At 34.6% G+C, this 16,519-nt stretch overlaps 1 protein-coding gene across 5 annotated transcripts in view; it reads left to right on the top strand.

Moving 5' to 3' along the window:
* The window catches only part of LOC123674864 (gamma-aminobutyric acid receptor subunit beta-like), a 56,834-nt gene that overhangs the window by 23,983 nt on the left and 16,332 nt on the right, over positions 1-16,519 (top strand). For 2 of the 5 annotated variants that reach the window (XM_045609984.1, XM_045609982.1), the window contains exons 3-5: positions 2,645-2,712; positions 12,543-12,769; positions 15,639-15,721. In XM_045609984.1, coding sequence (XP_045465940.1) covers positions 2,645-2,712; positions 12,543-12,769; positions 15,639-15,721 — 378 coding nt within the window. The other 3 variants (XM_045609985.1, XM_045609983.1, XM_045609986.1) reach the window with 3 other exon arrangements.

Genomic DNA, 16,519 nt, shown 5'->3' with positions numbered 1-16,519 from the left:
TTTCATTTATTTATTATTCATTATAGAAAAGGATATTGTTGTTTGAGAATCTGAAATATAGGGTATTGGTAATCAACTGTTGAAATCGGTAACTGAAAAAATTTCAAACTCATTGTCATTCTGAATCAATTAAAATTAAATCACTGAAAAAAAAAGTGTTGGAACGATATTCAAGTCAAAATGCTAACGAAACTAGGTTTTGCAGTATTATTATTATATATCAAGTGATATTCTGATCAAATTCGAAATAAGTTGAGCCATATTTTGTGGAGAAAATAATATTCATGTTGTTTTTAAATCCAACTCTGAACAGTGGTATTTGAAATCTTGTGTCGCATATTTCACAATAAGGCAATAAAACTTTTTCTGAATTCCACAGTGATTTTTGGAATTGAAAAGTTGCCTGAACGACCCCTAGTATCGATGACTACATGAGAAAACAACCATATGTTGCGTTCGTCTACCGAATTCAAACTAAAACCCCTATTATTTGCTGTGTGCACCCTTGAACCGACTTTGGGTCGATACTTCTCGCATCTTGTTTCCATATCTCAATATACCTACGCTACTCTATTCCTTTCGTTAGGAAGAGGAACTCTCTTAGTTATTCCATTCAATGCTATTTCTAGAAAATCATATATCAATTCCAGTCGAAAAATAAACTTATTTCTCTTCAAATCTCCGAAAATTTTTTTAACTTAAATCACTTTGTAGAGATCACTTTGAACATTCTTAGGTGTTGACATCTTTATGGAATATACTTCAAATGAAAAATATGAACATTAAATATCTTAAAAATTTTTAAAAATTTTTCAATTTTGCTGATCGTTAAAATGTCCAATTATATATTTATAACTCTATTCAAATGCATTACAAACTCGCATATCCTACACTTCTTCATTTTTCACTACTCTAACTTCTCCAATATGCATCTTCCTTACATCCACCTTTACCATGCTAAATAAAAGTGAAGTATCCACAGTGAAAACAATCTATGAATTAATCATAAGTTTGGGGGTATCATGTGTTTATAGCCAGATTTTATTCAAGGAACAACTATTCACCTGAGACCTACCTTTTTTACTTATTCAAAAGACACCTGAAATCCCCTACGTTCTCAGTGTCGATAGGGGAGAAGTAAAAGTAAACATGTGGTCATAAAAGAAGCATAAAGCAAGCGATTTCTTCATATGGATGTCTCGAATGAAAAAAGAATGTGAATTGAGGTCCATACGGTGAAAGAATCGAAAAAGGGTGAGCTTTTTGTTACTTAATTAAGCTAACCCCTCGCATACACTATCATACATCTTGTACTACACTGAACAAAAACTAACAAAACTGAATTTTCAAAAATACCATATGTATCTTTTTGATATACTTTTTTTTTGGGAATAAGAATAAGAGACTGTTTTTCTGGTACGGATATACAAATATAGCAATCCCAAAAGATATTTATGAATCTTCTCTTTTACTCTTCTGTGAATTAAGTGAACAAATCAACATTCAGAATTGAAATAACAATTTTAGAGAGTTTCTTTTGGTTGATGTTGATTCTAATCAAGAAATTATCATTAAAAATTGAAAATTATAATGGCCAAATGAGTCATTGTGCCAAAACCTTCACTATTTGATTTTTTATTTGATAGTTATTTTGAATAGCTTCCATCAAGTAGTCTAATTTGACCTTTATAATTTATAATATCAATATATTGGGAACAGCAGCTTGTTCGAAAGCTCTGTTGAAAAGAAATTGCAATATTATATTCTGTATCATCAATTCCATGATTACATCGTTTGTATCACGAAAAAGTTCCCTACAAAAAAATAAGCAAATCTAATAGATAACTGAACCCAACCGAATGAATATACTCTTTCATCCTATTCTGTCTATTGCAATTCGTATAAAGGTTTATATTTCCTTGCTAGACAGGTTCAACGCTGATGAAACGTCCAAGATAAAGAGATAGACAACGCGAAAGTGATCTTAGGTAGATAATACTGGTCTTTTTAGAGTTTGACCTTTAGGGATTGCACCTATCATTTTGATATCAACAGACATAGGTATTATTAGGGAGAGGACGTATGTTTATGGTTCTAAAAGACCACACCTTGAAACACCGTTGAGTTGGATGATCCTATATACCAAGCAATGTTCAAAAACTGTCAATCGTTATGGAATCGCAACCACTGAAAAAAAATATTAATTGCAAACGTTCGTGTCAAGATTTGAAGTTCACTTTTTTCTATGGTTATACATAACACAGGCCAATAAAATGTAGAAAAGTGTTTGGTGCTGGAAATCCATCAACTAAACGTGCTGATCTCAAAATCGCCACCAGATTTTTTCTATCAGGTTTAGTTTTTTATATACAGGTTGATTGACAGTTCAAAACAGTGCACTAGTTTTGAAAAACCTTTGAAAATGAACAGAGGCAACAAAACTGGCAATAGATCTCAAAAATTGATCTGATAGAGAAAATCTGACGGCTATTTGCAATCTGTACCTGAAAATTCACAAGAAATAGCTGAAAAATCGCAGGCACCAAAATATCTGTTGGCCTGTGTAATTTTTGAACCAATTAATTAGTTGTTGCCAATGGCGGTCTGCGTTTCAACTGTTAAATCATTCATTTTTCGCTTACAGGCCCCCCTGTAGAGGTGGGAGTTACGATGTACGTACTCAGTATCAGCTCACTGTCGGAGGTCCAGATGGTATTTTCTTTAACACTGTTAATGTTTTATCGTCGTATTTTGCACTATGCTGTTTTTCCATTTTGCATGAAAATTAAGGGCGGTTAGGCCACGTGGGGTCGAACTTTGGTGTTTACTAATGCTCCATCAAGGAATTCAATAAAAGAAGCTGGAGATTAATATGTTTAATCTACCAAAATAGGTGTTCATAGTAGTTCACCTCGAGTTATAAATAGAGGTTGAAAATTGTTTAAGGAAAAATAATCACAATTTTAAATGATCCTCTTGATTAATACATTATCAATTTGGATCCCGAATGAAATTTTGCAATTCTTATTATAATCAATTTTTTCGCTTGTTTTTTCAATCATGAGAAGCCACCAGTTGAACTATTTAGAGAGGCACTTCAGGGAAAACCGTTAGAGATACAGGGTAGCTTAAATTACAAAAAAGTTGCGTTATTTAGGGATTAGTGTGTTGGTGTTAACAGATCTAAAGTATCTCCCTATTGTTCTCGAGAAATCTAGAAAAAACTTTTTTTTCTGTATAACTCATTTGTTTCTGTATAACTCATTTGTTTCTGGGGATAACTTCACGAAATTCGGTTTGTAGTCATTATCTAATATAGAGATTCTAATGGGGTCGTCAGATTTTTTTTGTTTTCCATTGTTCCAGAGATGCGCTAGTCATTTTTTTTCTTATGTAGGTACGCCATATTGGAATTACGAATTCAACAATGTATCACACTCTATAAAAATATCGAGTCTAGGTACGCAAAATTTGAAGAGTTGTTATGTGAAATCATCACTTGACTATCGCGTCTCTGAAACAATAGAAAACAGAAAAATCTGAAAACACCATTAGTATCTCTATATTGGATAATGGCTATAAACCAAATGTCGTGAAGTTATCTCCAAAAAGAAATGAGTAAAGAAAAAAAAAGAAAATCTCGATTCTTAGTTTTTTTGAGATATCTCGGGAACCAATGGAGATATTTCGGACATCAAAACATTCATCTCTTAATAACGCAATTTCTTTGTAATTTGAGCCACCCAGTCTTTTTAATGGTTTTTGATATCCCTGTAGTTGCCCTCTAAATAGTTCTAACCCTGTATATGACATTGAATATTGTAAGTTATAATTCAGGAGAAATATTGCATATTTTCTATTTTATTTCGAAGAAAAAATATTCGAAATTAACTTTCATATCAACCATCTCACAATTTTAATTGATAAGGTTTTCTAAGACTGCTATTGCAGATTTTCGTCGAGTGAATGAAGAGAAAAGACCTTCATTACTGAGTTATTTTACATTCATTAATTGAACGTCCCAAGGCATGATTAGACTCGATTCAACATTCCAACGAATACCCATTTAACCTTTTCATACCAATCATATACAGAAAGTAGTAATACTCGGTATATTCATTCTAGAAAATCAGATATTCCGAAAGCACAAAATCACAGACCGTTCCAAGATATTCCATTTTAAATCCGTCATCGTAACTTGTTGTATCTCGGCTGTCAGCATCCAGGGATAAAATTATGAGACACTGACAACAAATAGAACAGGGATAAAACAGCATTGAACTTGTGGACTTCTCCAGAACGACGGTTCTATTCATTCATGACGGATATTTAATTTCTGTAAGTAGGCATTAAAGGCTTGATCGTAGATTGAAATCTGAAGTTTCTTCAAAGGGAACGCATCCAAATATTAATTTCCGGAATATCTCCACTTGAAAGATGTGGGTACTGAAGGCAGAGCCTCGCATTTTCATTGGATTAACTTGACTGCTTGAAGTTCAAGTTTATACAGGTTGTTCCGTTGATATTACAGCAGAAGTATACCAATTAGAGAATGAAAATATCAAAATGTTTCAACTCATTTACGGCAGATTCCACAAAACTTTCATTGTGGTTGAATTATGCTTATTTCTAATGTATGTAGATCTCTACAACTTCCGGTTATAACGGAAACAGACCACTTCTTCCTTATTTCAAATGGCAAACCCAATATTACTGCATAATTAGATAGCTTTTGTAGTTGAAGTCTGTTTCCGATATAACCGAAAGTTGTAGAAATCTGAAAATATTTCATTGTCTCAAACCGCAACATGCAACTTTTCAGCACAAAATTATGATTAGTTTTCCAAAAACGTCTAATTGGCCACCTCTGTGAAATTGGTATATATTCAAAATTCTTGAAGGGGGTGCCACCACGCTTTAGGGAATGACTTTACACCCACGAATTTTTAAGATGTCCCCCCTCCGATTGATAATTAGCCTGTATTAAAAAACAATGATATTCGGCTGAAATAAATTTTGTCTTTAACCTGTATAAATTTTTAATGGAGTCATTTCTTTCTTGGAAATTACTAGTTTGCACCTGCAGTCCTCGGACTGACGGCGTGGCCGGACAGGCCAAATACAACAAGGAGCATTACTAAACACCAACAAACAAACCTATACTCCAAATTTCAACCTGAAAGCCATCAAATGTGACCAAACTCCATTTACGATTTACAGACAAGGGTGCTGATGATATTTTTTTGGAACGGCTATTTTGAAGTTCCAGGCTCACTCATTTCTGACTTTTCCAGGCTCGCCCGTCGAGGTGGGAGTCACCATGTACGTCCTCAGTATCAGCTCAGTCTCCGAAGTCATGATGGTACTTAAATTTAAATAACTGAATGATGACTTGATCGATGTTTAGTGCTAATTAATAGCTGGGTACGACTCATTATACTCATCTTACAATATCCAATGAGTGGATCTTGCAAATGCAAGAATGAAGTGTTTGTATATGTGTGCATGTCGCCATTTTCCTGTGTATATGTAGTTAGTACCTGTGACCTTGTACGCTTTCGTTGGCTTATTGTGTTCTATGAATTTCTATTCTCACATGATCAGTTAAATCTAATTCTCAAATGACGCCTCCTTTATTTACAAAATCCTCAACCAAAATTTAAACATTTTTATGTTTCCTTGCCAAATGCCTGATGTCAGTTTAAACAATATTTCTATAGCAGAAACCAATCACTCCATCCTTAGATCCCTATGAAGAACAAATTTTTCATTCAGTTCCAGAGTAAATATGTTAACCATTATCATAAAACTTTCAAGAAGCTTACATCTGAAGATAGCAATCATATGTTGCATTGAAAAGAAAAATATTATGTATGTAGGTACTATATTGTTGAAAAAAGGTTCAGAAAGATTTTGAACTTTTTGGTGTATTTTTTCCACCTGTCGAAAAATAACAGGTCCAGAATAATACCAAAAACACCAATCAGCAAGATCAACTTGCTTATACGTATCTACATCATCATTAAAGAACAGAAGCATATTACATTACTGGAAAAAATAAATCTCGATATAATAGGTATCTGATGCGAGAAACAGAGATGAAATTCCATTGGTTGAATAAAAATAGTAAGATGCCCTTTTCAACATTGCTTTGAGAGAAGGTGGTACATGTAGGTAAATGTGTTCGAAAGGGTTTAGTCTAGAATATCTGAATTCTGAATATGTATTTTGAAGGAAACGAGAATGGTGTATTCACATATTTTTACTGTGATCATGTTGATTATTTATTATATTCGAGGATACAATGCGAGAGCGATTTAAAAATTTTTGAATATTAATTAACTTGAAGCCTGAAATTGTTATTCTCAAAATTAAACCAACCATAAAAAACATATTCTGAAAATTATAAATATCTATTAAAGTCAACTGATTTCTCCTCAGAACTCCACTTGCTCCGCTGGTGTTACCGAGCTTGCTGTCGAATATTTCCATACTCAGCTCTTCTGAATTTTTAGGCCTCTCATATGTAAATTTTTTGAGACAAGTACCCCACCAAGAGAAGCATTCTTCATGCATTTCTTTCTAACACATTGATATCACATCCAGAGATACCAACTCTATGTCAGGACTGTATGAAGTTTCAGAAACATGTCTCACAGATATTATTATTATTTGAACTGGGGTCGTTTTGCTTCGGTAAGCCTTCCGGGAACTGCGACCATGCAGATCTTTTGTTCACTACCCTACTCATTCATAGAAACCCAGGGAGGTCGTCAACGACGTTAATAAAATTGACAACCTCCTTAGGGGCCTTGGTCGTTTCCTCTCTGGTATCCAGGACCGGCTTACCCATGTGAATGGTTCTTAGGCCAGCCAGCTCCAGACACTTGCATAACAAGTGTTCGGCCGTTTCTACTTCCGATCCACAGAGTCTGCGAATCTCGTCTGCTGACTTTCCCATACGGTACAAATAATGTTTGTACCGACAGTGCCCCGTCAGCAGTCCCACCATCACCCGAAGCTTCGCTCGCGACAGCTTCAGGAGCTTTTTGGCGTAGGTAGGTGAAATCTTCACGAATTTCTTTGCCTGAGCAAGCCTAGGAGTGTTAGTCCAGTGGGTTGTCCTACTGTTCAACTACCATAGCTGGACTGCAGCTTTGTATTGTTCTTTTCCTATACCACGAAAGGCTCAGGTCCAGCAGGTCTTAACCTTGATGCACTTTTTGCAAGTTCATCCGCTCTTTCATTTCCTTCAACCCCACAGTGCCCTGGTACCCATAGTAGAGTCACCTTATTACCTCTGGCCAGTTGCTTTATGGTGTTACGGCACTCCCAAGTCAGCAAAGACCCCTGACAACACGATTCCAGGGATCTCAGCGTGGTTTGGCTGTCCGTGGTGATGTAGATATGCGCCCCCTTGAGGTTCATTTTGAGACACTCCTGGGCGCATACATAAACAGCCATTATCTCGGTCTGTAGAATCTGTCTCACAGATAAGTCTTCGTTCTTTATAATTCAAAACATAACATTTACCAGCTAGGTAGATCTGTCGTCTATGCAGATCCACTAGCAAGGTACTTAAGCTGCCTCACTAGTTTTAATTCCAATTAAAATTCGAAACAAGAGGCAAAAAACCCATTGAAGCAATCTTCTAGCCCCATCAACGTTGCCAATATTTTTATAAGAGTTACAGGGTATTGGATTCTATTTGTGTATAGAGGTAGAGGTTGTTTCAGTCTGGTAAGTACCAGTGATTAGGCGGAAAAACCCCTTATGCAAATCCTCGGGAATTTCACCAGTAAAAAGCAATTTGGTTTTTTCATCTTTCCCTTGCACGACAAGAAATTTGCAATGCACATTGCAGGAGGTGTACACCTAAATGAATTCGGTACCCAGGGCTGAATATCCATGAATACATAAACACAAGAATGAAGTTGTTTTTCTCGCACGTTTTTTCGATCAATGCAAATGTCGAAAGCTGAATGTATAATGAGGAACTGTTATGCATTTCACACTCATTTTTAACGAGATGGAAGTCCTCATGAGCATTCATTATTCTGTTGGATCATCAGAACAATATTGTTACAGGGTCGTAACCAACCTTCACTTCTATATGAAGTCACTCTAATAAAACTGATAAGCAATTTATTTCATTGAATATTTCCCTCCTGTCAAAAATTCTATGTAGTTGGAGAACAATTATCGAAAATTACAGCGAATATTTGCCTCCTGTCAAAAATTCTATGTATCTGGAGAACAATTATCGAAAATTACAGCGATAATTGCATTGTAGGAGGCGAAACAGCACTGCGATAATTGTTCTGTTCATAGATGCTTAGTTTCTATGCATCTTACACAGTTCGAATCTATGGCAATTCCATTCTAAATCAGTTTGACAAGTAATGTAACAGTTTATTCGGGAAATATTCCCCCGAATTACACTCGTGCATCAAAATGACCAGATAATTTCGCATTCCAGCGTGTTTTCTTTGAAAAACTGCATTCGGTGTCGGGCTCTTTCTCCAAAAATGAATATGAACTCATGCAGTTTTTATGACAACACGCTGTCATGCAAAATTATCGGTAATTTTGATGCACTTGTGCAATTACTTACGAATATTTCCCTCCTGTCAAAAATTCTATGTATCTGGAGAACAATTATCGAAAATTACAGCGATAATTGCATTGTAGGAAGCGAAACTGCACTGCGATAATTGTTCTGTTCATAGGTGCATAGTTTCTATGCATCTTACACAGTTCGAATCTATGGCAATTCCATTCTACATCAGTTTGACAAGTGATGTAACAGTTTATTCGGGAAATATTCCCCCGAATTACACTCGTGCATCAAAATGACCGGATAATTTCGCATTCCAGCGTGTTTTCCTTGAAAAACTGCATTCGGTCATTTACATTTTTGGAGAAAGAGCCCGACACCGAAGGTGGAGGGCTCTACTGATGTAGAATGGAATTGCCATAGATTCGAACTGTGTAAGATGTATAGAAACTATGCATCTATGAACAGTACAATTATCGCAGGGCTGTTTCGCTTTCTACAATGCAATTATCGTAAGTAATTGCACAAGTACATCAAAATTACCGATAATTTTGCATGACAGCGTGTTGTCATAAAAACTGCATGAGTTCATTTTCATTTTTGGAGAAAGAGCCCGACACCGAATGCAGTTTTTCAAAGAAAACACGCTGGAATGCGAAATTATCCGGTCATTTTGATGCACGAGTGTAATTCGGAGGAATATTTCCCGAATAAACTGTTACATTACTTGTCAAACTGATGTAGAATGGAATTGCCATAGATTCGAACTGTGTAAGATGCATAGAAACTATGCATCTATGAACAGAACAATTATCGCAGTGCAGTTTCGCTTCCTACAATGCAATTATCGCTCTAATTTTCGATAATTGTTCTCCAGATACATTGAATTTTTGACAGGAGGGAAATATTCGCTGTAATTTTCGATAATTGTTCTCCATATACATAGAATTTTTGACAGGAGGGAAATATTCCCCCGAATTACACTCGTGCATCAAAATGACCGGATAATTTCGCATTCCAGCGTGTTCTCTTTGAAAAACTGCATTCGGTCATTTTCATGACAACACGCTGTCATGCAAAATTATCGGTAATTTTGATGCACTTGTGCAATTACACCAGACCGAGTAGGTCACTCAGTTATTGTTAGTTAGGGGAAACAAGAGCGTTTTCAGTATAGTCAGCAGTATTTTAGTGAAAATCAAGGTTTTGTTGAAAAGGCATTTTTTCAAAAATGTAAGAAGTATGAGGACTTTATATGCTGTTCTGATCTATTTCTTCAATATTCATCGAATATTCAACAATTTTTCCACAGGAAGAATAAAAATTAGTAACATTAATTTAAACCGTCATATTTTCAGTATCGTCATAATTTCAATTACAATAAGGATGATATTTCATTTTGCACATTTTACCCTTCCTAATGAATTGAAATATTGTTATTGGAAATCCCTAGAACATCCAGAATTCATTAATCCAAGGTAGGTATAATCAGTCAGTACCCAGCTATGACTATAGTTGTCTCTTATACGTATATTATTTCTTCTATCTCGATGGATTCTGTGTGGCCTGTATATATGAATGCCTGATCTGATGTATTCGAAAATATTTATAATCGACACATTTGCCTGTAAATCAACCGCAGTCTTGAATACTGGACTGCGTGCATGTCATTTTATGTGGAAAAAACGCTTTTGATGGCTAGATCCAAGGAAATGAAATCACCAGTATTGAAAATCACGTCGCTTATGAAACTCAACGGATCTGATCGAGTAGTTTTGACCCACTAAAGGACGTGGACCTATCCAGGCCTCTGTCATGTGTCAATGTCATTGTCAGCTGTAAGAGGAAGATAAGTGGTTGCTTGTAGTTGTAGATGCTTCTTCTCTATTGCTTCATAGAATTTGCTGTAATGGTTTTCGAATTAACTGTATAAATTGTGTAAGTTCATTTCATTATACAATTATGAATACAAAAATTCGTTGAGCTATGTAGGTATCTATAATAAAACTTTTGATTAGAATTTAAATGAATTTTCTTTCCATTCACCAATGGTTCAGAATAACGTAACCTAATTTTCACGAAAGCATAAGGTTAGGGTCAAAGAATAATAGATGGTTCATAAATTATATACTCACAAATTCTGTCAATATATCGATTGAATTCGTGAGTATTTTCAACTTTTCGTGAAGGTTATTTAAACGTGAAAATCTGAACCTTCTTCCGTTCATTTCAAATTTTTAATAAAGAAAAATAATGAATCAATGAATAGGTAACTTATTATCCAAAAGTATTCGTAGATAATCAACAAAAAACTATAATTTCGCTACATGGAGACTCAGAATTTTGTATTAGACTCAAAGTTGATGATTTCTTATTCATAGAGGAAAGAAGCCAATCTTTGTTAGTCCCATGGTTAGTTGGAAAGATGAGTTGAGAATATATTATAATTAGAAATCATATCAACTTTATATTAAGTTTCGGACTACTTCTGAAGTAATTTCCCGAAACTTGTTCCAACTGAAAACCAATTTTATATTCATTACTACATTAACTTTTGATGCTACCAAAAAAGAAAAACTAATCTCCTGAATCGATTGTAGTTGTAGTGGAGCATGGAAATATTTTTGTAGATCTCGACATTAGATGCTTCAAATTAATGAAGGAATCGTTGCTTGAATTTTCGAAACAAAATAATATTTGAACACGCTTCTAGGAATAGACTTCTCATTAACCAAAGAATTCAATTAATAATGTTCATAAAATTTTATACTCTTTCAGGTTTATATTCTTTGAATTTTCATTTATTCTTAAAAACTCATCAGCTTATAAAAATTAAAACATTGGTTTCATCTTTCAGAACATAATTCAACAAACACAAATTATCATATAATGTCAACACTACAAGTTATTATAAACGAACCAATATTTAGACTCAAGTATTAAACATCCAAATTATGAACAATATTGATGCAAATCTCCGTTTTATAATAATTTTCTCAATAAGATCGATGTGTTACTAGAATTTAAACCAATGCAAATTATCATATAATGTCAACACTACAAGTTATTATAAACGAACCAATATTTAGACTCAAGTATTAAACATCCAAATTATGAACAATATTGATGCAAATCTCCGTTTTATAATAATTTTCTCAATAAGATCGATGTGTTACTAGAATTTAAACCAATGCAAAAGATTTGAGATAACTGCTGAACTTTTCGAATTCATTGCGCCATCAGTGACGTCACTTGGAACTGTAAACAATCAACTATCATTCGATTGTTAAGATTACTTTGATTTATTACATTCTCAATATAGCTACCGGTTTAATTGTTTTGAACTAAATTTTAGTTTTCAATTAGCATTCTGTAAAGAAAATTAATATGTTCAGACTCTCGGAATAACTAGTGTATTTCATTGTTTAAAATTCGCAGCAAAAGAATCAAGATTTAAAAGGCATATTTTACTCGCTAATTGTCGTCATCTTAAGTTGGATCAACACAGTTTTTTCTCATCACGTGCTAATAGGTATGGATTATTAGACTTTTTAGAGCTATTATAATTCATAATCCTGTATGGATTCCAATAACCAAATATTATCTTGTAATAAGTCAAATTGTCATTCTTGAAAACAGATAAAGATACAAACGTTTTTTCACTTCATGAATCATCAAACTATTTTCAACATAAATGACAGATAGCGAACTTTCTACCACCTATCATAAATCTGCTATGCCGTTCTAAAAACATATCGTTCCTATTGAGAAACATCACGATGAAATATGATCAAGAACTTTCATGCTAGGTAGCTCTTTATAATGAACGAATGGAAAACTTTTCGCCAATTCCGCATTCAGTGCTACCAACATAATTGATTTATTATCAGCGATGTGTTTGGCTCAGTAGTGAAGTTTCACGCACCAAACTAGATAATTTCATCCAAAAAATCAGATTGCTCAGTGCTACGATCTTATGTTTCAGGATTTCACCTTAGATTTTTACTTTCGACAATTCTGGACTGACCCTCGACTTGCCTTTCGAAAACAAACTGGCGTCGAGACGTTATCTGTTGGTTCCGAATTCATCAAGAACATCTGGGTCCCCGACACCTTTTTTGTAAATGAGAAAAAATCATATTTTCACGTGGCAACCACGTCCAACGAGTTCATTCGTATTCATCACTCAGGATCAATCACTAGGAGCATTCGGTGAGCATATTATTATATTATAGAACCTTCTTCTTATTTTTCTTCTTCTTCTTCTGAAGCTCTACAGCCCTTGTTGGGTTTTGGCTGACAAGACTACAGCCTTCCTTGATTGACGGTTGTTCATTAAATTATGATCATAAGATATGTATTCCCATTGTTACCAGGTCTGCTTTGATATTTTCTCTCCATTATAGAACTGCAAGCTATGAACAAAAAGGTACCTGGTGATTTTGCCCGAATTTTTATATGTTGTAGAATTCTTTACGCTGATCGAATGTCTTCATTACATCTTTGCTCTAAATATAACCGTTCAGGTTCTATAGGGTGCTAAAAATAACTACTTAAATTTCAAATGGCCATTGTGAAGAAACTATTTCCCATATACCCGGTGAGTCTTTGACTTGTACATATATTTCAACCGAAGATTCCTGAGGTCAAAAGAACCACTATTTTCGTTTACCATTTTTTCCTATTCGGCCCGGTTAAAAAGATACAGGCTGTTGAAAATAGATTAAAAAAATTTAATTTCCGGCTAGATATAGCTGAAAAGAACCATTTATCGAAGGAAATGATTTTCGTCAACGAAATTGGGATAACTCATTTTATGCTTGGAAAAACTTCAGTGTGCAGGTTTCCAGGGGTGGCATAGCTCATTATGAAAATTTGAAATGCCTTTATGTTTTCATCTAGGCCGAATCGAAAAAAATGGTAAATGAAAATGTAATGTAATCTTTAAAATTTAGTGTTTAAATATATTTACAAGTTAAAGACTCACCCTGTATAAACCAAATTGAGAATGAATCGATTGTTCATGCAGCTGATCAAAGTTCACTATAGAAAAGAATGATTCCTACACGCACAGAATTTAGCACCATGGGCTTTTTTCATTCCAAAAGTCACAAGGTGCTAAATCTGGTTAAAACAGTGCTTCCCCTGATTCTTTATAAGGCTTATCCTTCGAAATACTAATGCTGTCATAAGCATATCAGATTAATGATATTTTGATAGAAGAATTGTGGAAAAATTTTTATTTCATTCACAATATCCCGGATTTTTATAATCATAGTGATTGCTTACTTTCTCCGTAACTGACATAGGCCCTTTGAGCGCAAGAGGATGATCGTATTTGAAGAGAAACGCAAATATTTACATGGAAGGTTGAACCAATTCCAGGATATATGAGACTGCGGCATAACCCAGCGAATTCATATCCAGTTTGAATGATATGTGAATAAATATCGGAGAAGTTTCTGTGTATTTTTTTGTTTGTTCATTTTGGATTTTATTTCAACGTCGAAGGGTAGATGGATTCAACAATCTTCGAAACAAATATGAGAGACTTGGAGGTAATAGTTTAGAAATTGTGCATTGGCATTTATTTCCTCATTTCAAATAAAATTACCTTCTTCACTTTCTATGTCAAGAATATCAAATAGTTTGTGGGAAAACTGAAGTTTGAATCGCGATCCTGGAATAAGTTAGATTGGTGGATTTCTGATCGAACCAATGATATTTTCCACTTGCATTGCTTCACATTATTGTTTCATCTGCGGAGATTCTCCAAGATAGATCTGCATTATACCTATCAAATTCAATTCGTAGTTTATTTAGACACTTCCGTATATCATCAAGGCAGTTTATTACTAGAAGAATTTCTTTCTGTAAGTGATAATCGATACTTCTTCTTCTATTAGTGCCTCTTCTAGTGAATATTGGCGACATCCATGGCAAATTCGTTCCCCTTTTGGGCGGTGTGAAGTAAAGTTGGGACATTTGGACAGTCTCTTACATTCTTCATCCAGAAGTGATATCAACTTCCTGGTCTTCGTTGTCCCCACTGTTTTGCCCTTTATAATCAAGTGGAGCAATTGATACTGATCACCCTCGAAACGTGTCCAGAGTGGGCCGTTTTCCGCCTTTTAATAGATGTTAATAGCTCCCTATCATGCAATCTCACTGTTTGCTAATCTTTCTTTTGGCACTCCATCCGATCAAGAACTACAAAGACACATTTCAAGTATTCTATTTGACTGTCCAGTCAGCCATCCCATAAAAAAGAATAAAGTATAATACACGAGTATGTAGAGCATTTAACCAAGGATGCGTTACTCAGGAGTCTGTCCATTCGCTCAAATGCAGACTAGCATACTCTTTTCTTATCTTATGTCTGGTTCTATATTAAAAAAAGAAGCACATGTTGGTAATAGTGGCACCAAATTCTGAAATCACTTTCAACGTTGCCTCCACAGGGTATAATATAATTTTCCAAACTCCTATTCAAATGCTATGAAACAAGGAATCAGAATAAGCCACTAATTTCTTTCTTGTGGAGAAATTAATTGAGAATTCATTCAACTTTCAAACTGTAAATATCTCTTCATTCTTTTCATCTTTTTCATTTCTTGTCTGAAAATAAATGTATGTTTTCGATTCCACCGAAAAACCAAACTTTGCAATCGCTCTTAGATGGGAAGAAATGTTTGGTCGCCTTAAATTCTATTATTTTGATCCGATTTTTATTGAATTTAGTTTTGATAACCTATTTTGAATCTTAGATGCTCGCAAATAAACTAGAGATTTTCCAGATATATGGTGCACATTGAATATGCGCAAACGTGTAATTCGTGAGGTCTTTATATCTCTCATTCTACGTTCAATTGCAATCAAATTTGGTATAAATATTAGGATCCAAATTGTTTCCATGAAAATTTAAGCTCTTTTGAAATTGTCAGATTTTCGAATACACTGAGCGCATCGGGCGGACTTTTAGGAGCTACACTAATAAAGATCATTTTCTAATGTCAGGGAATCAACTCTGCAACTGCTGATGTTTATGTTGAAAATTATTAACCTGTTATTTAATTTTCAGGTTAACCATCACAGCATCATGTCCCATGAATCTACAGTATTTTCCCATGGACCGTCAGCTTTGTCAAATAGAAATAGAAAGTTGTGAGTAAGATAGTATGTAGAATATTTGGATCATTCAATACATCTTGAGAATTAATTTAAGGCCTGTGCATTCGCCCAATTTGTTACTGATGATCAAAGAAGAAGATCAAAGATGCTTTCAAGTTATTGCTTTTTGGATGAATTTCTGGAACTTGCCTACTATTTCCATTGAAGAACTTACTACATATTTGTTTACCCTAAATTTTATTTATTAGGTGTACAACATTGCTTCTGCCATTTTGCAATAGATGGTTGTAGTGGTAAATGGTAGTCGAAATAAATAGATAGTAGATGCCATACAATAAACTTAGGTATTCGTAAACATAACGCCATCGAAATATTAGTCGATTTGTGTCTGCTTCATGAAGTTATTCTCTATTAAACATGTCAGCTCACGAGCCAAATTTTCGTCATTTTCGGGAGGTTTTAATTTTCTGCTTTAATATGAAGAAATCTGCTGCTAAGGCTCATCGAATGCTCTCAAATACCTATGAACCTATGATGAGGCCGCTATTATTGAAAGAATATGCCGAGAGTGGTATCAACGCTTCAAAAACAGTGATTTTGACGTCGAAGACCAAGTGGAAGAGAGAAGGTTTTCGAAGATGCAGAATTGGATGTATTACTTGATCAATAATCGTGTCAAACGCAACAAGAATTGGCCGAATCATTGGAAGTGAAGCAACAAGCCATTTCAAAACGCCTGAAAGTCATGGAAATGATTCAGAAACAAGGAAATTGGGTGCCGTAAGAGTTGAATCCCAGAGATGTTGAACGACGTTTGTTTGCTTGTGAACA

Source organism: Harmonia axyridis, chromosome 3 (genome assembly GCF_914767665.1).
Source record: "Harmonia axyridis chromosome 3, icHarAxyr1.1, whole genome shotgun sequence".
In the NCBI taxonomy this organism is placed as follows: domain Eukaryota; kingdom Metazoa; phylum Arthropoda; class Insecta; order Coleoptera; family Coccinellidae; genus Harmonia; species Harmonia axyridis.
This window is presented reverse-complemented; position numbering and strand designations above follow the sequence as displayed.